This window comes from Ursus arctos, unplaced genomic scaffold, assembly GCF_023065955.2.
Source record: "Ursus arctos isolate Adak ecotype North America unplaced genomic scaffold, UrsArc2.0 scaffold_27, whole genome shotgun sequence".
NCBI lineage: Eukaryota > Metazoa > Chordata > Mammalia > Carnivora > Ursidae > Ursus > Ursus arctos.
In genome coordinates, this window is record NW_026622952.1 from 27196001 (window position 1) to 27219078 (window position 23078).

At 49.2% G+C, this 23078-nt stretch overlaps 1 protein-coding gene across 3 annotated transcripts in view; it reads left to right on the forward strand.

Annotated features, from left to right (window-relative positions):
* Nucleotides 1–23078, forward strand: part of ERICH1 (glutamate rich 1) — a 61089-nt gene that overhangs the window by 13333 nt on the left and 24678 nt on the right. Inside the window, exons 1-3 of one of the 3 annotated variants that reach the window (XM_057303437.1) lie at nt 12324–15144; nt 15691–15954; nt 16688–16840. In XM_057303437.1, coding sequence (XP_057159420.1) covers nt 15891–15954; nt 16688–16840 — 217 coding nt within the window. In that variant the 5' untranslated portion in view covers nt 12324–15144; nt 15691–15890. The other 2 variants (XM_026508511.3, XM_057303436.1) reach the window with 2 other exon arrangements.

The window sequence follows — 23078 nt, forward strand, 5'->3', positions numbered from 1 at the left end:
TGATGGACAGTACTGGGGAGTCCCTGGGGGACAGTGCTGGGGATCCTTGGGGGGACAGTGCTAGGGTGTCCTCACATACATTCCCTTTTTTGTCTGGTGATAATGTCAGGCTATGTCTTTATTTTATATAAAATCCATTTGTGATTTAAACTGCCATGAATAATTCCTCCTCTTTTCTTTGTCAATTGGTTGTAGTGTTTGTGGAAAAAGTGCTGAGGAGGCTTTTCCCTAGTGTTCCCTGTGGCCAAGAAAAGAGTGCTCCCGTGACTCCAGCTTCTGACAAACCAGCTGGGAGAGTGGCTGCCGAGAAGGCCCCCACTTTGACAGGTGAGGGGCTTGCAGGGGGGAGGGGGGTCACCAACGGTTTCCTGTCTGCCCCGGAGCAGGTGGCTCCGGCCTGGCTGCCATGGGTGCTGAGCGCCAGGGTCCCTGTCCCCACGTGCTCCAGTCCAGTACGCTCACAGGGAGAGAAGCCAGTGCTGGTGCCGCCATCATAGAGCCCTTCTCTGATCTCGGAGATGACCGCTGACCCCACCAACCTTGTCTGTCCTCTGCCACTGTCACTCTGTCCCAGGTGCTGGCCCTGTAGCACCTGGGACTGTGTCCACGCAGCACGGGCTCCTGACGGTTCTCCTGCTTTTGTCCCTCATCCATGGGTCTTGGGCAGAGGTCTGTCTGAGCTTCTCAAGCAGGAGGATGGTCTGCAGTGGAGCCTCCTTAACTGGCCCCCAGCAGCTTGGGGTCTCCTGCTGGTATGGCACCGCTGGGTGGGAAACGCAGGGAGATGCCATGTGGGCCGTGCTGCGAGTCCCCGTCCTTGGGCTCGGTTCTGTTTCCTCTGGCATGAGCCTGTACTGGCCTTTGTTCCCACGTGACTCTGTTCCTGAGTGCTGGCCCCGTGGAGTGACCGTGACGGAAGAGACAGGTTAGTTCCCTGGATGCATGTATCCGACGACATACCCTTAGCATGATCTCAGCAGCAGGCCCAGGAGTCCCACCGTTCTGCTTGCTGCCCCCGAGGCCAGGTCTGTGTGGGCAAGCCCACAAAACCTGTTGACCTGTGAGACAGTGAATGCCGTGGGCACCGCACTGTGCACGTGAGTACAGGCAGTCAAGAAGGAGATGCTATCCCCCCACTTTCACAGGTGGGGTCGTGGCAGGCGTGCTCCTCCTCCGGGACAAACCCACATATACTGTGCTGCCTTCCTGTGTCCTTGTCCTGTACCGTGCCGTGCTAATAACGGTGTGGCCGCCCGTGTGGAGCCCCGCCTGCACCAGCACCGCAGGGACTTCTTGCTGTGAGCGAGCCGCTGCTGTGGTCCAGGACCCAGCGCAGGGTGATGTCACAAGCACGCACACCAACCCCAAGGAATGGCGTGTTTCCCTTTCCAGGTGGCCTACCAGTGAGTGCTGAACCGTGTCCCCAGATCCACCATCCAGGCCCCAACCCCTGTGCTGCAGGATGTACCCAAAGATGGGGCCTCTACGAGGTGGCTGAGGTGACTGAGGTCACGAGGGTGGGCCCTCAGGCAGTATGACTGACAGGTGCCTCATCGCAAGAGGGAGTCATGACCCAGACCCACACTGGGGGATGAGCACGGGAGGACACCGGGAGAGACGACATCTGCACACCAAGCAGAGAGGCCCAGACCTGTCTTGCCGGCATGTGGACCCCAGACTCCCGCCTCTGGGCCGTGAGTGACACAGGTCTGTGCTGCAGGCCTCCTGCTGCCGGGGCTGACCTACCAATCGGAAACATGTGTGTCCTGGAGTTTGCACAACTGAGTTCGGAAAGCGGAGTGCTGCGGGGAAGGCGTGCCTCCCCACATGAGAAGCAGGCCATCCTGTGATGGCCCAGTTTTCTCTCTGAATATTACTGAATCAACGTTCTTAATCTTTGTCAAAAGTTTGTTTTTAGGGTTTAGTTGCATTTTCTTCTGTCTTGTAACTTGACAGTTGTAACGGTGATTAGTCACCAGTGATAAGGCTGGTGGAACATCAGATAAGGAAGTCTGTGTCCACGTGGATGAACTCGTCTCCAGCAGAAGCGAACACCTATGAAGCCCAGGCCGGTTTCCCCGGGAGGACGGGTCTCCGTGTGCTCGCTCTGTGGCCCAAGGCCCACGGCCTCCACGGCACTGCCCTCGCAGGCCTGGAGCGCTGCTCTTCACGTGTAAGTCGCGGGGTCAAAGCAAGGGCTGTGAGACTTCACCTCTCCTCCTAAGCATGGTGAGGAGACAGCTCATTCTGTCATGGCGGCGTCCATCTATGCATGGTGGTGGCGCACAGGCAGCCGCACGCTCTGGGGGTGAGTGTTTGCCGTCGGTGTGGGGAGGAGTATTTGCCATCGGTGTCTGTTCTGTTCCTACACGTCACTCACGCTCTCTGAAGTGGCTCCTGACCCTCTGCGCAACGTCTTTGCACCTGATCTTGTGCTCAGTCACTTCGTGTCAGCAGGCACCTGTAAATACCGTCGTTGGGCCTGGAGACGTTAATTAAACGTGAAAAATACCATCGCGAAGTTCAGTTCAGAATGTGTTTATGACATGGAAACCACGGGTTCACAAGGCCCCGAAGCAGTTCTGTCGAGTGGGCGCATCGCACGTGTCCGTTGGAAGGTCTCACTGGGTCCCTGCACACATTCCATCCCAAGCGCCAGGAGCGCCATCCGGGGGCCAGGCTGTGGTCAGGAAGCAGAGGTGCAGACTCCCTGCGGAGCGCAGAGCCCGAGGCCAGGCTCCATCCCACGAACCTGAGATCATGACCTGAGCTGAAATCAAGAGTCGGATGCTTAACTGAGCCACCCAGGCGCCCCTAATTTTTTTTTTTTTTCAGATAAAATTCACATAACCTCAGGTTTATTGTTTTAACCATTTCAGAGTGTTCCGTGCAGTGATTTTTAGTATATTAACAAACGTGCAAACACCACCGCTAAGTCCAGGTCATGGTTATCACTCCAGAAACAAACCCTGTGCCCATTAGCAGGCACTCCCATTCCCTGCCCCTACTTTCTGTTCTGTGGGTTTGTCTCTTCTGCACATTCCACGTATGTGGAATTCTATGCTCGGTGGCCTGTTGCAACTGGCTCCCCTCCTTCAGCATCGTGTGTTCAGGTCTGTCCACGTTGCAGCGTGTCTACACTCCATTTCTCTTTACCTGTCAGATGTGTAGAGCACATTGCATCTATTCATTACTCAATGGATGGACATTTGGGTGGTTTCTGCTTCTTGACTGTTATCAGTGATGCTGCCGTGAACATCCTTGAGCAAGTGTGTATGTGTGGACATGTGTTTTCACTTGTCCTGGGTGTGCACCTGGGCGTGTGCTTGCTGGTCCCATGGTAGTTCTAAAGGGTGGCCACAGTGTTGTCCCAGCAGCCACTCCACGCAACACCCCTAGCAGCTGCACGAGGGCTCCAGTCCCCCACACCCTTCCTGTATCTGCTGTTTTATGTTTTCTTGATGGCAGCTGTCCTAGCGGGTATGAGGTTGTATCTCACCGTGGTTCTGATTTTCATTTTCTCGATGACCAAGCATGGGGAGCGTCTTCTCATGCATGTGTTGGCCATCTGTGTATCCAGAGAAATACCTGTGTGAGTCCTTGTAAGTTGAACTGTTTGTCTTTTGTTGTTGAGTTGTGAGAGTTGGTTATACTCTGGATACTAGACCCTTATCAGATGTGTGACCTGCAGATACTTCCTTCCATATTGTGGTTGTCTTTCCACTTCCTTGATGTGTCCTTGGAAGCACAAAAGATTTCAAGTTTGATTGAGTCTCATATATCTATTTTTTCTTCTGTTGCCTGTGGTTTTGGTGTTATATCTAAGAAACCGTTGTCAAATCTAAGGTCCCAAATTTTACATTTAGGTTTTCTGGGAGTTTCATAGTTTTACCTCTGACATTGAAGTTATCAATGCCTTCCAAGTTAACAGTTGTATATGGTGTGATGCAGGGGTCCAGATCCAGCCCTTCACCTATGGGCATCCTTGTCCCCACCGATCATGGAGCAGGTTGCTTTTTCCACTGATGGCCTTGGCACCCTTGTCAGAAATCAATCTGGGCTTTCAGTTCTAGTCCATTGGTCTATATGTCTGTCCTGTGCCAGGACCACACTGTTTTAATTACAGCTTGGTAGTAAGTTTGGAAATCAGGAAGTAAGGGTCTTCCAACTTTGTTCTTTTTCAAGCCTGTTTTAGCTATCAGGGTCCCTTGCAATTCCACATGAATCTTAGGATCAGCTTATCCATTTCTGTAAAAAAAAAAAAAAAAAAAAAAAAAAAAGCAATTGGATTTTGATCCACATTGCATTGAATGTGCAGAACACTGTGGGGGGGTTGCCCTCATAACTATATTCACTTGTCCAGTTCATGAATTTAGAACAACTTTCTGTTTAAGTCATCTTTTATTTCTTTCAACAATATTTCATAGCTTTTACTATAAATTTTACACTTAAAAAATGTTTATTCCTAAGTATTGTATTCTTTTTGATACTATGTAAGTGGAATTACTTTCTTCTTTTGATTTCTTTTTTGGAACGCTCATCGCTGGTGTGTGGAAATAACATGAATCCTCTGACCTCGGAACAGGCAGTTGTTTCCTAAATACGGATATTCAGGTTTTTGTGTCTTGATCTTGTATCCTACAACTTTGCCAAATGTATTACCTCTAACAATTTTGTGTGCATGTGTGCACATGTGTGTCTTCAGCGTTTTCTACATACAAGATCATGTCTTCTGTGGGGAGAGCTGTTTTATTTCTTCCTGTTCAATCTGGATGCATTTTCTTTCTTTTTTTCCTTTCTTACTTCCTTTTTTTTTTTTTAAATAATATGTTAGTCACATTTTTTACTTCCTGAAATATCAGTGTATGAGGGAAACTGGTCTCTCTACTGGTCTTGGGGAGAGGATCCAGGCTCTCCCTCTGCACGGGATGTCCACAGTGGGCTTTGCACACATACCCTTCGTCAGGTTGAAGTTCTCTCCTATTCCTAGTTTGTTGAATGCTTTTTTTTTTTCTTTAATTATGAAAGAGCAACATACTTTAATGAAGCAATAAGCCTTAGAAATTTTGAAGGAAAAACATAATTTATTTGCAGCTGGAAAAAGAAATCTTGGCTAGAGCAAAACAATGAAATCTCGAACAAATAGACAAAACTTGTCTGAAGCTTCTGTAAACGTTATTTTGAGAAGTCCCTTGGATCCATGGTGCTCCTGGAGGTGACAGCTTGGTGATCGTCAGAGCTGAAGGGGTGCCCATATCTTTGTAGGGTTGGAACAAGGCAGCCCAAATGAAGAAGGGTGCCTTTATCAGTGAGTCCTTGGATATGAGATTGGGAGAATGCTCTTTGTGGATAGGACACAGCGTGGTAATTATGGTAATTATTTAGCCAATTTACTGATGTTTGTTCACTTCTCAGAAACCCTTTTCCTCTTTCTGGTTTTAAAAGAATGCTGGTAATTCCACTTGGTAAAGACAAGGGTATAATCTGCAGATAGGCGAAACAACCAATGTGTATGCATTTGGTAAACTGCTTTCACTCAGAGGCCCGTATCAGACCTTTATTTTTCATTATTGCTCTTACTTTATTTTTAATTGATTCGTGTATCTGCACATATCCTAAAGTCCTACAAGTAGTCCTGCAGGAATTACCATGACAAGCAGCAACATGCACAACACAGGTCCCCAGGTCTGCACCTGCTGTCTGGCAATGCTCCCACTGTGCTTCTGAAGCCTCTCCTGGGCCCGGCGAGCCTCCCTGCTGGCTCCTGGTGGTGAGGCCCTGCCCCCTCACAGACATGCATGGTCACCTCTGGTCTTCCAGTGTCAGTCAGCCACAGTATTGTGGGCTTGGGACCCACTGTTTGCACTGTGATGAACATGTGGAGAGTATTTGCCACTGAGTCACATAATATGTGATGATTCTGTTTCGTACAACTTCTGGTGGAGTAGAGTTAGTGGTGCTTCATGGAGTTCATAATTTTCTTGGGTGTTTGTTTGCCTAATTTTCTAAATACTTCCCACTTTCCCCTAACTGCCCCCGCAGGCCATGGTCCGCAGCACCTTTGATGCGGTCAGACCTTGGGAGCTCTGTGGGTTCCATCATTTTGTAGCGATCGCCTGCACCGCATGGACCCGCTCCTCTGCCAGCCTAGACCCGTCTCTTCCCTTCAAGAGGATTTGTCTCCTTTGTCGGAGTAGCTTCTTGACAAATGGTTTTTGGGAAATAAATATTTTGGGGACTTTGGATTGTGAAATATCTTGATTCGTGTACTTACATGTCACGGGGTGTAGATTTCTTAGTTAGAAACCGCCTTCTCTCAGAGGTTTGAAGACTCCACCTGCAGCGTCCACTGTCGATGCTACAAAGTCAGCTGCCGTTCTGATGCTCAGTCCCGTTGGAAATAGCCATGGGTCCCCCCTCTGGACTGTGTTGGCTTTTTCTTTCTGACCCCAGAGAACTGAAATAGAACACAGATGTTTTTCCGTAAGGGTCTCTTTCTGTCTGCTGCACCAGGGGTCCCATGGGCCGTTGAGTCTGGAAACACGGGTGCCATGAGGCTTTCCTGGTCACTCCTCCCTGGGATTCCTGTCGTCAGGCTTTAGGGCTCCCAAGAGATCACCTTGCTTTCTTTCCTCTTATTTTTATGTCTTTGTCATCTTGGTCTCCTTTCTGGGCAATTTTCTCAACTTTATTGTCCACATCTTGTGCTTCTTTCTCATTCTGTTCTCCTGTTTCAGCTTTTGGGGTGAGTCAGAGGACGCCACCTGCTTACAGATGGGCCTCCTCTGCCTCAGTCTCCCCACACAGACACCCAGCCTGCCTGCACGCCCTGCCAGCTTCCAAAACCACACTGCTGTCACTCACCTGGAGGCCCTTCTATCCACCCTCCTCCTCTAGGTGGCATCTGGGGAGGAGGTGGCAGTGGGTGCCTCTGTTCGGTACTGCATCTCTGTCCTCGAGTTGCCTGATTGTGTATGGGTGGAATCTGCCCTTGCGCTCAGGGCCTGAGGCCACATGGTCACTGCCCCGAGGGACTGCCCAGGTGCCCTGTGGGGCTTCCTTCCTCAGCCACTCTTCTCCCATTTGAAAAGGAGGGCCTAGCAAGTGAGGATGCCACTTCGGTGTACCCACCAAGGATGACTGGGAATACTGGTCTCATGGAAAGAAAATGAATTATTCTAAGGATGGGTAACACATCTCTCTGCAAGTCAGACCTTTGGCATTCCTTTGCTTTCAGCAAAACTGAAGGAAACAATTGAGTTATCAGCCAATAGATCATGAATAGTAATTTTGTTTGATGATGGATTTCTCTGTGATTTTGGCATATGATTTAGAAAGAATTCAATGAAACAAGTAATATTGCTATTTTTAAAAAGCCACACACTGTCATCTGCCTATTTTTGTGTTCAAAGTTTCTGAGCAGTTACCTCTGTAAAAATGCAAAACAGTAACAGCATTCCAGCAAAACCCTGTCTCGTTGTAGCAGGGACAGACGTCCTGCTTTCTCAGCAAGAGAGTTGTTTTACAGTTACTTTGATCAATTGCCTTCTATTAGTTGTAATAATTTAGAAAAAAATTACATTTAGCATCGTGGAAATTTTTGAAAGAATTCAGTTTGTTTGAGAAGTATGGTGTGATAGAATTACTACTATATGAGGGCAAAATTGTGGGGGCGTTGGAGTGCCAGAGGAGAAAAGGATAGTGTAGCATTTCTAACTGAGCCAAGAGCTCATATATGTTGTTTCTGTGGATGCAGGTGGCCATCAATTTGTGTGGGGTGTGGATTCCCTTTAGATACGAATACTTACCGTCCAGCACAAGTAGGTGTCGGATGTGGCAGCTGCAATGTGTGTGTATGGGGCATGCAGTTTAAAGCCACTGTTTCGGGATGCCTGGGCGGCTCAGTCGGTTAAGTGTCTGCCTTCGGCTCAGGTCATGATCCTGGGATCCTGGGATCGAGTACCACATCGGGCTCCCTGCTCAGCAGGGAGTCCGCTTCTCCCTCTCCCCCTCCTTGTGCGTACGCTCTCTCTCTCTCTCTCTCTGGCAAATAAATAAAATCTCTTTAAAAAAATAAAATAAAAAAACCACTGGTTTTTTTTTTAATGATTTTTTATTATATTATGTCAGTCACCATACAGTACATCCCCGGTTTCCGATGTAAAAAGTTCGATGATTCATTAGTTGCGTATAACACCCAGTGCACCATGCAATACGTGCCCTCCTTACTACCCATCACCAGTCTGTCCCATTCCCCCACCCCCTCCCCTCTGAGGCCCTCAGTTTGTTTCTCATAGTCCATAGTCTCTCATGCTTCATTCCCCCTTCTGATTACCCCCCCTTTCTTTATCCCTTTCTTCCCCTACCGATCATCCTAGTTCTTATAAAAAACCACTGTTTTGGGGACTGTATGTGCAGGAGCACCCCTCTGAGCGGCGGTCTGGTGGGCTCGTGCTGTTGCATCTGCGCTCTTAGAGACTGTGAAAATCGGTAAGTGGAGGAACATCTATGAGTGCCTGGAGCTGCCCGTGAAAATGTTGCAAAGCTCTTTTTGGTAAAAACTGCAGTCAGTTTTCCATTAAGATGTGAATATTTTCTAATAAAATCTTGATAGTACAGCAGAAGTCTCGGAACCCACTCCATTCAGGTCTTTCAAATCTTAACCTTTTGCCACTTCCTCGAAAGCCTCCTGTAGTCTAAGAAATACAACATATAGACCTCAAGGGCATTATGCCGAGTGGGGTAAGTCAGACAGAAAGACAAACACAGCGTGATCAGTGTGGACTCTGAAAATGGAATTCACAGGGGCTGGGGTGGGGGGACGCTGGTCACAGGGCACAGACCTCCAGTTACAAGGGAGTTATAGTTAACTATTCTGTATTGTACACCTGACAGTTCCCGAGAATAGATCTGAAATGTTCTCACCACGACAGAGAGATGGCATTACACGAGGGGATGGAGCTGCCAGTAAGGCTGGCCATCATCTTGCAATAGTTAAGTGTGTCAAATCACTATATCCTATACAAAGTCTCAGTTATATCTCAAAAAGGATGGAAATGTGAGATGACACCAGTGTAAGTGACATCCTCAAACCCCTCCAGGCCCAATTCCCTCTCACCTTCCTAGAATTCGGAAACCCCCACTTCCGTGCAGTTTCCTACTGGGTTCTATAGTATACATACTTTATCATACATATATCATACTGGAAGGTGTGTAAGACTCTGTGTTGCTGACAGTAACTGCTGTCGATTTTAGCCGCTGTCATGTGCTGTGGAGCGGCTGTATCAGAATATCCCCCACTTTGGTTTCCAGCCATTGGATTTTGCACCTTGCTCTGATGTCCCCCACGGTTCTGTGCGTTGGGTTTGTGGACCTTCTTGGATCCCTGTGGTTGTGATCTTCATCACGTGGGGAATGTTCAGTAACTTTTTATCGGAGGGCTTCAAGTTCATACATAAGGCCACCTGACGTTGCCACACAGCCCACAGAGGCCCTGTTGGTCCCATGCCTTCTCTGTTTCTATGGGCTTTGTTTGACCTCCGTGGGGCTCCTTGCGTGTTCTTCCATCCCAGCTGGTGGGGTACAAGGGTCCAAGCAGCAAGGTGGAAGTCCAGCTGGTCTCGGAAGCTGCTGTCCATCACCCCACGGTGCTCAAGTGGAGGATGGGAGGGGCCACCTCTCCCATGCTCCTGCCCACCCTCAGCTGTCTGGATGCAGGGATGCAGCCGGGCAGTGGCCTGGCCCTTCCCCCAAGGTTGCCGGCTGCCAGGCACCCTCTCCTGAGTGCTCTGCCTGGAGCCAAGATTTAAAGCCACCCCCCCACCTGGCAGCTCCTCCCTGGGGTGCCCACACCCTGCACAGCAGAACACTCAGGGGTCCCCCTCAGAACCCTGGGCTCGCTCTATGAAGCCTGCTTCTCTCAAGAATGCAGCCCGTGGCCTGCAGGCACCTGGGCCTCCCTGGACCTCTGTCCCCTCCTCACCTCGGGAGAACACCACCTGGTGGGTCCCACCCCATGCTCCTCGCGCTCACTCTGCCTTGGGCCATGGTGACCATAGCCTCATGGCTGGTCTGTTCCTCGGTGATCAGCATCTAAAACTTGTTTCATCAGGTTGGCCCGTCTGTGTGGTTGTTCCAGGCAGGATGGCACGTGCTGCCTGTGACTCCATCTTGGCTGGAAGGGCACATCGTATATTCTTCTGGCTTTGCAGCACGGCGCTATGAGTGAAGATGCGCTGGGTCGTCATGGACCTCTCCTTGCACAGGGAAGTTTCCCTAGGGCCTGTCCCCAGAGAAGTAGCTGTAAATGCCCTCCAGTGACCCGCCACCTTCTTGTGCTCCAGGTCCTACTGAATAGTAGCACAGCTGACCCTCGAATGAGCCGGGGCTTGGGACACTAACCTCCGGGCTGTCAGAAATCTGCCTCTAACTGTTGATTCCCCAAAACTTACCCACTAATAGCCTACTGCTGACCGGAAGCCTCACCAATCACATAAACAGTCAATCAACGTGTTCTGTATGTTATATGTATTATATACTGTATTCTTACTACAAGTCAGCTAGCGAAAAGAAAATGTCATGAAGAAAATTATAAGGAAGGGGCGCCTGGGAAGCTCAGTTGGTTAAGCGTCTGCCTTCGGCTCAGGTCATGATCCCAGGGTCCTGAGATCAAGCCCCACATCGGTCTCCCTGCTCAGCAGAGAGTCTGCTTCTCCTTCTCTCTCTGCTGCTCCCCCTGCTTGTGCTCTGTCTCTCTCTCTCTCAGATAAAGAAATACATAAATAAAATCTTAAAAAAAGAAAATTGTAAGAAGAGAAAATACATTTACAGTATGTGCTGTATTGATCAAAGTAAATCTGAATATCAGTGGACCCCAGCAGTTCAAACCTCTGTTGTTCCAGGGCGAGCTGATAAAGTGCAGGGAACCTACATCTCATTTTAATGTGCATTCCTGATAGTCGTGAAGCTACACAGCATATGCATGTTTGTAGACCATATTTTGGGGCTATTTTTCTCCTGGGTTGTTTTTGGTTATTTATCTTACAGATTTCACGAGTTTTTTGTATTCCAAATCTCAACTCTTGGCCAACTATATATGTTGCAAGTACCTTCTCTCCATGGATTATCTTCATTTTTAAAAATAACAATATGTTCTATTGTTCAGAAGTTACTATCTTTAAGTTTGTGGCTAGTGGGGTTTGTTTCTGGCTTAAGAAGTCTTTTGCTACTGTAATAGTAGGTGTTTTATGTCTCCTAAAAGACAGTCCTCTCCAGCATAGGTGCTGTGGTCCATGTTGGGGAGATGGTCTCACCTTACTTCGTGCAGGCTCCTCGGCCAGGTTTGCAGCAGAGAGTGTCCCCTCTGGGTTTGTGAGCTCCGCAATGCCAATGGCCACGCTGGTTTAATTACTCTGGCTTATAATGTGTGTTCATATCCAGTAGGGAGAATTCATCCCACTTATTCTTCCCTGCTCAACTCGGCCCTTTGCTCATCCATGTGTACTTTAATCAGATTCTCAAGGTGTGCACAGAAAAATTCTTGAAAACGTGTTGCTTGTCCCGGGATGGCCTGTAGCCTCTAAGAGCAGCTATGCAGGGAAAGAATGTTTGCTGCGGGTTACCTGGCATTTCTCAGAGTTTTGGGGACAAGTGCTCAGGTTCTGTCACTTGCCCTGTCACCAGATGCGGAAGCCTCTGACGCAGGACTATTTTACCAGGCCTGTGATAGCGAGTACATGCCCACGGTGGAAAGCACAGGTACCTGATGCTCAGGGGAGTGGCAAGAGTTTATTGCGTTTGTCTTAAAAAACCATGTTCGGTGCTCAAATATATGTGCTTTTTAGCTAATACTGTCATAAAAAAAGAAGTGCTTTTGAAAGCTAACTGCAAATATGTGCCCGATATGATGTGGCTAAGCTGGTAGATGGAGTTGGAAGTACACGGGGGGGCAGCTTTCGTGAGAGAATATGGCAACAGGTGAATTGTTCACCATTTGAAAAGAGGAGCTCACAGATCCGTCCTATTTGGCAGATGTTACTCAAAGCTGAGCACGATCAATTAACCACAAGGCAGTGAAACTTTTCATGGCACATGAAGTAGCTGCAGTGAAGTGGCCGTTGGGAAGCTGGATAACCAGACTGATGGTGGGGGTCGCAGGGATGTGGTCTGTGTGCACGCAGCATGGGTGCGCGGTGCACGGGGCTGTGCGTGCAGTGTGAGTGCGCTCACCGTGGGTGTGCATGGGTGCACTCGCAGCCTGGGTGCGTTCGTAGTGTGGGTGAGCTCGTGGTGTGGGTCTGCGGTGGGTGCATGTGGGGACATCTTTTCCTCTGCAACATAGATCCCATTTCTTGAAACGTCAAAACTTGCTTCTAGGACAGGAATGGGTGTGGTGTCCACTGTCCAACCAGCCCTGCCTCTCCGTAACATTTTGCCACTTACCCCAGGCAGGTAGGAGATATTTTCTATTTTTTTTCCCTGAGAATAACCTATTTCCTGTTAACTGTAGCTGCAGTATAGGTTAATGGAATGACAGGGAGCTTTTGAGCTGACGTTTAGGCCTGCATGGAGCATTTGTGCCCGGTGCACATGACCAGAGAGGGACCCTCCCTGGTAATGACACCCACAGTAATCGTGACCATGAGATGCTACTCTCTGCCTGCCAGGTGGACAGAGAGCATTTTCAAAGTACACATGCCACACGGTCATTGAGAACTTTTTTTTTTTAAAGGACTTTACATTTTAGAGCAGTTTTAGGTTCAGAGCAAAACTGAGAGAAAGCTACAGAGATTTCCCTTGTGCCCCCTCCGCACACCCCCTCCAGCTTCCCTCAATATCAGCACCCCCACCAGAGGGTGCATTTGTTATACTCAGAGGTCCCGTATGGACACGTCGTCATCACCCAGAGTCCTCAGTGCACATCAGGGTCACTGTGGTGTTGCACGCTCTGTGGGTTTGCACAAATGTGTGATGACACGTACCCACCGTGACAGGGTCACACAGAGTAGTCTCACTCCCCCCGGGTGGAAGAGGCGCTGCCGTCCATCCGCGTCCGGCGCGCTGCCCGGGGCTGCTCAGAGGTGGCACCAAGTGGGCTCAGGGACTGCCATGGGACAGCTCCAGGTCGGAGGGAACCTAAGCGAAGTGGACAGCCCAGCTCCTGTTGGTGACTTCCGCTGGCTTCACTTGGGCTGTGAGGGTCCCCCCAGAGTTCTCTTCTACTGGGACACTGTCCCAGGGCTGTCACCGTGCACACGCCCAGCAGGGCGCCCGGAAGGGCCCACCTCATTGAGCCTCAGAAGGCCGCTTGAGGGCAGCCGCGCTGGGTCACAGGCTTGTTAGCGGGGTGAGCCGAAACTCGAGGCCAGAGGTGACTCCAGAGCTTCCCCAGGTCTCGTGCCGCCCTCCCGTCTGCCTTCCCAGATGTTGCGTCAGTCTGGCACTTACACTGTCAAGCCGTTGGCCGAGAACCGAAACAGCACGGGGTCCAGGGACTCTCTGGCCGGCTGCAGGGTTCCAAAGCGCTACTGGGACTGTCCATCCTGCGTGCCTTGTGCAGTAAACATGCTGGATGGCGGTGTTTGCTGGATGTGGAAGCGCAAAGCAGACAGTCCCTGCCACCAGTGAGCCCGCATTCCCGTTGGGAGATACATAAAACCTGTGAATGAATAACCATGGGACACGGAAACGCAGAACAATGCCCGTTGCATGGGAGGACTACAGATATATTCCGAATATCCTCTCTCTTAGCTGCCATAACAGATCCCACAGACCAGGGCTTACACAGCACACTTATTCCTCACGTTCCTGGAAGCTGGGCGTCCGAGTTCCAGGGGCTGTTGGATCCATTCCTAGTGAGACTGCTGTCCCTGAGTGACAGCTGGCCACCTCTCGTTGTGTCCTCCCGTGGCTGCTCCCTGTGTGCACGACAGAGGGGCGCTCTTGTCCCGTCCTCCTAGAAGGACACCAGCCCTCCCGGGTCAGGGTGCTGCCTTGTGACCTCACTTAAGCTTAAGACTTTGTTGTAGGCCCCACCTGGGTTAGGACTTCTGCCTACGGATTTGGGGGCATCTGCTAAGAAGGAAGCAGTGCTGAGTTGGAATGAGGGAGTGTCAGAGACCTTACATAGTGGAGCAGTCCCTGGGGAGAAAGTCACAGAAGCAGGAGCCCCAGGGGCCTGTCCTGTAAGCTGGGGGTGCACCCGGTGCACAGGCCAGGGTGACAGGTGTGGGTATTGCCTCTCACGCTTCAAGGAGGCATCGAGCCCTTTTTGTTTTAACCGGGGGTGGCTGTGGTGAAGTGGAGTGGGGTGTAGGGGCGAGGCAGGTCAAGCCCCCTGACAGCTGATCCATGGGATAGACCACCTTGTAGCAGTAGAGACAGCAATAAGCTCTTTAAGGTGTGTTTAGAGTTAAAATCGACATTCACGCTAGGTACAGATTGCAGGTGGAGGAGAAAGAAATCACTTCTGTATCGTGTTGAGGAGCTGATGATAGCTGTTTCTATTGGCCAAGCAAAAGCATATTTTATATTTTATATACACCTTAAATACAAGAGATGAGACAGAAATAAGGAGTAGGTGGCCATGGAAAAGAACTGCCTAAGTCCTGGAAATAAAAAAAATCACCCATGCCAGTGGTGGGCAGGGGTGTGCAGAGTCACGTGTGCATGGGCGCTTAGCAAAGCCTAGTTAACTTTCTCCTTGCTCATCCCTGAGCCGTGAACATCCAACTGGGGAAGGATAAATGTCATCACAAGAAACCATTTTTCCCCAGAAGAAATTGGGAAGAACTAGAGCTGGAAGCTGTCAGGTCATTTATGGTTCAAAGGCTCAGCGTTTGGAGCCATGGCTGCGGGCGGCCGGATGAGAGCTGTTTCCCGGGAGCGTTGCACTGGATGGGGATGCGTCTCAGTTGCCTTTGCTGACTCAAATCGTGCTTTACTTCCCGGTACCCCCGGTGTTCATCCGAATAATCGAGTGAATAGTGACATTTCTAAGTTCTGTTTAACTTTCTTACCAGTGACACTTCAGCCGACCAAAAGCTTCCAGAAATACTCTGCGGAAAGGATAGAAGTTGATGTCTGGCTGGGGTGGTCTCCTTGGAAGTCATGTCCCATTCTGCCTGTTTTCAGTGGGATGACATGGTAATTAATTGACTATGAAGTAAATTAACCTAAGAACTGAATTCTTGCATCTTACCTTCAAGAAAGTGAAATACATTGATGGTGGAAGAATTGGAGAGTGTTTCAAGGTTTTTACATTATATGTCTTAAAGGCACATTCTGTCATGTATTCATGATTTCTTTCAAACCTTGTTTTGTTGTTTTTAAAATAAAATGTCAATTTTTCTGTGAAAGATTAATGGGGATATCCACTTGTGTTTGTCACATACAAGATTGCTTTACCATATTTTCTATGCAAATATGACTATTAAAAAGATTGAGAGGTCGTTTGCAAACATCTCCCCTCTCCTAGGCTGCCTCATCATTGTCGGGACATTTCCTTTTCGCACTTGTTTATTTTTCCTTCTGTTTTCCGTGTCTGAGAAGAGAGATCCAGAAAGATTTTTCTGGGGCCAGTGTCAAAACAATCACTGCCTGTGTTCTCCTCTAGGAGTTTTATGGTTTTACGTCCCACATTTAGGTGTTTGATCCATTTAGAGTTTATTTCTGTGTGTGGTCCCATCCCAGGAATGGAAGTACAGCCCAGGGAGCAGAGCCCGGAACGTTGTCATCCTGTTGTGTGGGAACAGATGGTTACTGCACTTCTCATGGGAACACTGCACAGCACGCAGAATTGTCCAGTCAGTATGTGACACGAAACTAACACAATGCTGTGTGTCAGCTGTGTGAATTAAAGAAAGGTTGATGCCACCAGTGTTGGAAAGAACATGGGAGAAACCAGTGTTCCTGTCGTTGCCTTTCTAGACCGTGCATCTCAAAAGCCACCAAAAGGTGCTTACCCTTCGGACAATCCCATTTGCAGGGATTTCTCTGAAGGAACTCAGTGGTCAAGGGTGCAAAGTTTTGTACGACAAAGATGTCAGCAGCTGTTCGTGATAGTGGAAATTTAGAATCAACCTCCATATGTGAAATTTAGGGCAATGGTTAAATTATAATTAAATTATAATTCACCAGAGATGTGAAATATTATGTAGCCATTAAAAGACCACGTAGATGTAAACATATCTCAATATATTATTCTGTCATGTTGTGTTAACTTTTGAATGATTTTATATACATAATATACAAATGTAATAATAATTAAATACGGGTAGCATGATCCCATTAAGATGTGTGTGTGTATATACAAGTATGCAGGTTGTTAGCACACATGGAGAAAAAGTTCCAGATTATGCACCAAAATGTTAGGAGATTCACATGGTAATGATGAGAGGTATGCTATGTGGAATTTTCTGCTTCCTACTTACGAGTTATATTTTTCTATCATTTTATGAAAATCCAGAGGTTAAATAATCACAGGTCGTTCCTTTCTCCTGGCTGGCTATAGGGCTGGCGTGCCTCTGACGAGGCGCTTGGCTTACTGAGCTCTGTGCCAACGGCAGTGACTGGGTTTCACAAGCTGTTAGGTCTCACATCTTCGGTGGATGAGTTTGGGGAAGGGTGCCAGGACCAGCAAAGGTCTGGTCACATGATGCCATGTTCACAATCCCCTTGTCTCCTGCAGATGAGGACACCGAGGTCCCACCTCGAAGGCGGCTCTACACGGTGAGTTTGCCTCCTGAGGGGTATGTCCCCACTCCGCCAGAGCCACAGGGCAGCCCGGCCTCCGAGGACACCTCTAGCAGCGATGACGCGGGAGGAGGATGCCAGCTTTCAGGTGAGGCGTGATTCCACAGTGTCTCACTCATACAGACTCACAGAGGGTCAGGTGAACATGTCCGCAGACGGCCACACGGTGGGCTGAACGTGTCTTGCGCTCATTAAAAATGATGGGAAGACAGACTCAGGGTGGGAGGAGTTTCAGCCGGAATGGGACCAGGGATGATTACTATTAAATACACCACAATGTCAATGGTACTTGTTTTAGTTTAAGTAGAACTTTTTTCTTGATTTTTGCAATTTTTTCAGAATTTCTGAGGTTATAAGTCAGTTTTGTAATCATGGAAATAACTTCCTTTGCATCTGTTTTGTGCAAGAACTGAATGACTGTTTTGCTTTTATGGTTGAACGCCCTGTGAATGAAGGAATGTAAAGTGCCTGCTTTGGTGCGTGTGCTGCTTTCACATTAAAGCGAAGTAAAGAATAATTTGGAATTGTCAAATAAAAATTTTACCCAGATGATTTTCTAACTAGTATAAACTAAGAAACTCTATACTCTAAACCTTAATTAATTTGAATATCAAGAGAATGTGGTTTCCTTGTACATTGATCTTCCCGAGTCCCTAACTGAAGGATGAGAAACCATAAAACCAAAAATGGGGTAGCTAAGGAATAATCTAGTCATCTTTTCAACCCTGTTGAAAATCTTTAGAATATAATTGTTAGATGAATAAATTATTTAATTAGAAATGTTAACACGTTCTTATGAAGATCAATGACTTTGGTGAACATATTTCGCATGTACTTAGTACATTCAGTAAAAAACATGTGGGACTCATTCCCATGCCACTGGACACAGTTCTGCTCGCCCGCAGCTGTGCACAGTTAGCTCTGCTGATGAGGCCAGTGAGGGCCCAGCTGCGTCCGGGATCCCCGTGTCAAAAGCTGAGTCTGTCCTGTGATCCACAGGCTCTGAGCTGGAGTGGTGTCCTCACAGAAGGTAGAGGGATGTTGGTACAACTGGGCAAGTGCGTCCCAGCTGAAAGCTGCCCCCTGAGAGGGCAGCCCGCCGGTCCTGTGCCACTGCTGGCCTGAGAGTGGCCCATAGCTGAGAGCAAAACAGTGAAGACCAGGGGGCTGCCTACTGATGAGTCACTCCGTTAGAATTCCATGGTAACCTGGCAAGTGCACTAGTGAGTTGGACAATGTTGACTGCAACATTATTACAGGATACATGTCTGTGATTTGTTAGGCAGAATCTTTCTGTTAATTGTCTCTTCCTGTGTTACCTATTGTGGGCGTGGGTCCTCCTTTTCCCAGAAGTCGTGATCAGGGAAGGGTGTGGTGGAGACGTGGGTAATGGGACTTGCGTCCCTGGCCGGCACCCTCTAAGGAGAGTGTGGACAGGTCCATCACTGAACACAGTCTTGTGCACCTTGCTCTGTCCATTCTGACTCGGGACCCTGAGCAGCTATCTGCCATGGGGGTCTCCCCACCAACCAGGGACCATGTCTGGACTTGAAGTGATTCTTTCTGGAAGCCCTGTGAGTTCAGTTTCCTAAGTCAGCGCTGCTGAAAACACTGCCCACTTTTCCAGAAGAGCTTCAAATAACTTAGTCATCAGATCGAGGCTGGGAAGGCCGTATCTTTCCCTTTTCGACACTTGGAACCCATCTCTATTTCCATCTGCTTTGTTTACTGTTTATCAAATATTTTCTTCCTGTTGTCAGCCCAGGAAGTGGGCCGCTGCAGGGCACTGGAGGTAATAAAGTTGGAGGAAGTTTCAGCAACTGCTGTTCACCCACACCTCCTACCAGTGGTCTCCAGAATGAGCGAGTGTTCAGAGAGGCCCAAGCGCCCAGCTCTGCGGGGTGGGGTCGAGCCGCAGCATGTGCTGAGCATGTGCCAGGTAGGAGGTGTGCAGATGGGGAAGCTGGGAGAAGGAGTCCTGAATCTTTCTGTTTGCAATTTTAAGCACAGAGAATATGAGCACTGACGTTGGAAAAGAAGAAAAAGTCAAATTGTTTCTGTTTTTCAAAGAACCACTTCTGGCCATTGACTTCCATTGTGAATACCCAGGACCAGTAAGTCAGTGACATAGTAGCTTAGAGAAAACTTCAGGAGGAAAAGGGCGACTCTGCCCTGCCTTCTCAACCACGTGTGACCGCCGGGCCAGCTGCTTGTGGCCTATAGGTTCTGCACACCCTCACCAGGCCCTCGTGCAGGGCCTGGCCACAACCCAGAGCACCTGAGTCCCCAGACCACCCGGGAACCAGCGGGGAGCCCCCGTCCTGGTCATTGGTCATCCCCACACCACTCCCCCTGAGGCCCCCTTCTGTCCAGACTTTTCCCATTCTGTGGGTAATCTATGAATGTAACAAATCCAGACTCTGAATTCTCTCAGGCTTAGTATTTGTTAGCAATGGGCTGGCGGGAGCTGTAAGGAAAGGAAGGAGCTTTGTCAAACCAAATGGGTACTATGGGACTGCAGGATCCCCCTCCTTCTGCATGCACGCAAGTGCCTTGGTACAGCTTTCGAGAAGAAGAAATCCATGCTCTCTGTGCTCCTTCCTGCCTTGGACACCTGGCGTTTCTGTTCTTGCTCACGTGGTGTTGCTGTTGCACGTTGTTCTCAACAAGCCAGTAAACCATGGCCCGTCACCTGTAGAACAGAAGCCATCCTTCTTGGTAGCTCTTCCATAGAAAATGCTAAATGGCTGAGTCATTTCTCTGGCAGGAACACTGTTCTGCTCACTGACTCAGTGCACCCCCAGGAAGGCTGCCCTATGTGACGTTACATAACCTAGGACCTTACCGCGAAAGTCCTCCCGGCGGCCAGGTAGTAAGTGTTGTTCATCTTGAGAATGCGCCAGCTCGGCCATCTCCCCAGCACACTGCCCGGCAGGACCCCAGGGACTCAGGAGCCCGCTGGTGGAAACATGAGCAGATGCGGAGCTGTTCATGAGAGAGAGCCCTCCTGCAGACGCCCCAGGCTCCTCCCCCGAGCAGCCTCCGTGTCACCTTCAGAGGGAGAGGTGTGTAGTGTGTCCGTGTGCCTGTGTCCTGGGTTCTCTGTGGTGCTGGTGCAGGTGTGGGAGGGGAGAACCCGTCACTCCGTTCCTGGGGTTTGGTGAGCACTCCTGCTATGCCAAGTCAGGTCGTAAGAAAGCTGTGCACCTACTGTATGTCAGCACCCCTTTCTGTAACAATATCATTGTGGAATTTCATTTTTAATGAGGTTAGTTAAAGGCCTGGAGAGTGTTTTTGTTGTTAGCTTGCTTTTATAAAACCATCATTTAGAACTTTGTTCTTCATTCACTGTACATCCCCTGACGTTTGTATAAAAATCCAAGTGACAGTTCGCTTTAGCATTCAGTGCTAGAAAATGCTTTGGTTGTTGGGAGCTGGTGTGCTGCTTCTTATTGGACAAGAGACATTTTACTCAGATACACTCTTTTTACTTTGGCTGCCAGGAAGCTCAGATCATAGGTCTTTGTTGTCTTTATCTTTTATCTTTTTGTTGTCTTTAGTTGCAGTTGTTTTCCTTGATCTCTGCTCTCTGATAGTTACCTCTCCCCACCTCTCAATGCTTTCATCATTCTTTTTCGATTGAGTCCTTAAGAGGTTGATTTTTCTAAGCTACGCCCTACCCTTTTTGGAAGTAAAAGGAGTGAACAGTGTTCCACTATGAGTTCTCCTAACTAAGTAAATGCCTGCTAAATGTGCTGGCTGTGTGGTCAAACCCTGGGACCACAAAGTTGGCAGACAGGGTGCTGCATGAGGGGCTCGTCACAGGGAGACTCGCATGCACAGCCGATGTAGAGCATAGTAAGTTACCTGACAACAGGCAGCAGTGAATGCCGCGGAGCACAGAGTGACCTTGGGGACATCCACACGTGTGCGCAGGCAGGGCACCTGATCCTGTGGAAAGCATGGCTTAGGGACGATGGACAGAGGGTAGCAGGACCGCAGGCAAGGAGATACCGCGTGTGCGGCGTGAGTGGGTGTGAGCAGTTTCTGGATCAGCGTTGCAGGGACTTAGGACGGCGTCCCAGGAGCGGGTGACCTCTGGGGTCTGGACTTGGCACGTCTGGGGCACAGTGAGGGAGAGAGGGCGCCATGACCTGAGCCAGCATGGGTGATGGAGGGCAGGTGTTCCCAGGAGTAGCAGTCAGATGTGTTGACTTTCCTCGAGAGAAGGAAACTGCCCCTGGTCAGTGCTTCTGACCCTGGAGGAGCTGCGGTGAGGATGGAGAGACCATGACTGTCGTGAGCATCTTTCCTTCTGGGTGAGCCTGGCCTTGATCCTGCAGTGCCTCCCTTGTAAAGGTGAAAGCGCTCACACACCGTTGGCACAGCAGAGCTTGGCCCATGAGGGCGTCCACACCCCAGCACATGCCGGGAGCAGGTGCACACGTGCGAGCATGTTCACCCCCACACACCACCCCTGGAGGTGCTGCCAGTGCGGCCAGAGCGCATGTTTCCCACACTGCGCTGTCACTGTGTGCTGGGAGTGGAGATCAGCCCGGAACACCATGCTGATGTGAAAGTGCTGTGGGGCATTCCAGTGACCCCGGCGCATTTCAAATGCGCCCCACAATTACTGTTTGCACTTCCCCTGAGTGTTTCCCACTGTCTCCAGCATGCCCTGGTTGGCAGCTCTGTGGGCCTCACTCATCCTTCCCGAAGGAGGGTTCTGTGCCCCGTTGGCCTCACAGCGTATTAGTCTTAGAACAGAATCTCGCCTCTCATGTTTGTCTTCTGTGGCTCAGAGACTGTTGTTCCTTTGGCCCCATGGTTAGTCAACACCTTTGAACCGCCAAACGAAGAATCCAGCTTTTTGTTAGGTAGCAACAAGCCTCAAAACCCCCTCGTGTCCTTAGAAACAGAATTATGGCTGGGTCCACTGATTTCAATCCCAGCTCCAGCAGGGAGCCCAGCAGCCTCTGGTGAGCCCGTACATGCAGGTGACCTGGGCGCAGGACAGGTGCTCGTACATCCATCTCATTTAGACACGCTTTTCCCGGCCACCGCTGCCTGCCCTGAATCCCCTCCCTTCTTCCCTGAATTAAATGTTCTCACCAGCTGTCCTCCTCCATTTGCCCTTGCAACTTCCCCTGCTCTGCTCTTAGTGGCAAACACTCGTGCCTCCCCTCCTCCCGCTGCCGTTCACCACAGTGAGCTCTGCGGCTTGCCAAATGTCCTGTGGTCATCAGGACACAAGTTCCTGCCGGCCACGGGCACAGATGAAGTCCTGGAACCTCGACCAAAAAGTTTACACGTTACACAGATATGGGAGGCTCAGTCTCTCGGAAGAGGGGCCTTTTCTGTGTGCTCCTCTGATCGTTGTTGCTTTTGTTTTGCTAAAATGAAAGTACTTTGTTCTTCTTGCACACAGAAATACTTACTACAGAAAAGTCATGCATGACAGACGATGCAGAGAGAGTAAGGCCACTAGCCAGAGGCTTCTAGTGAGCATCTTCCGCACGTCCCCCCTTGCACGTGACGCATGCACGCAGTTTACTTGTCTCTTGTGCTGCAGTACGGAGTTTCCCTTCTCACAGCATACAGATATGTGTATACCGTGTTTTTAAACAGCTGAAATATGTTTTGTGAAACCAAGTTGTCTGGAAGTTTCTACACTGCTGCAGTTCGCACATTGTACGTAAACGCTACAGTCTGATTTCCTCCTGAATACAGACTCTCACATAAGAGTCCACATGTTTCTAAATATCAGGACCTGTTCACAAACTATCTTTCAGAAAGCTGTTGAGTTCACAGTCATGAAGGCCGACTAAGGGAGTTCACTTTCTCTCAAAGCTGGGCCTTTTCAGCTGGAACTTCTAGCCCCTTCCCTGGACAGCATGTCCTGCTGGTCACATGAGGAGACGGTGTGTCTGGGACGTTCTTCCTGAGCCTCGGAGCTTGGCGGACAGATCTGCCTCTGCAGAAATTTAAAGGTTCTTCACGGCCAAGTACACCATATGCATGGGTGAAACACAAAGGAACAAAATAGGAAAGGATAGTCGCACATTTCACGTCGGTGAAAGTGAATTTCCTAAAAATGTGGCAAGCTGTCACCCTGGTAGAATAAGCAAAACAGAAATGACAACACCCCAAAGAACAAATAAAAGCAACTGTCTTAATAAACGTATGAAAACACCCTTTTATGCATCCCTACTTTGGGAATTTTTACGTGAAATGTTTGATCCATCCGAAATATATTTTATTGGAGCAGGTGTAGGTCCATGTCTTTTTTAAAAAATAGATTTACCCTTTTAAATCCCATACCTTTT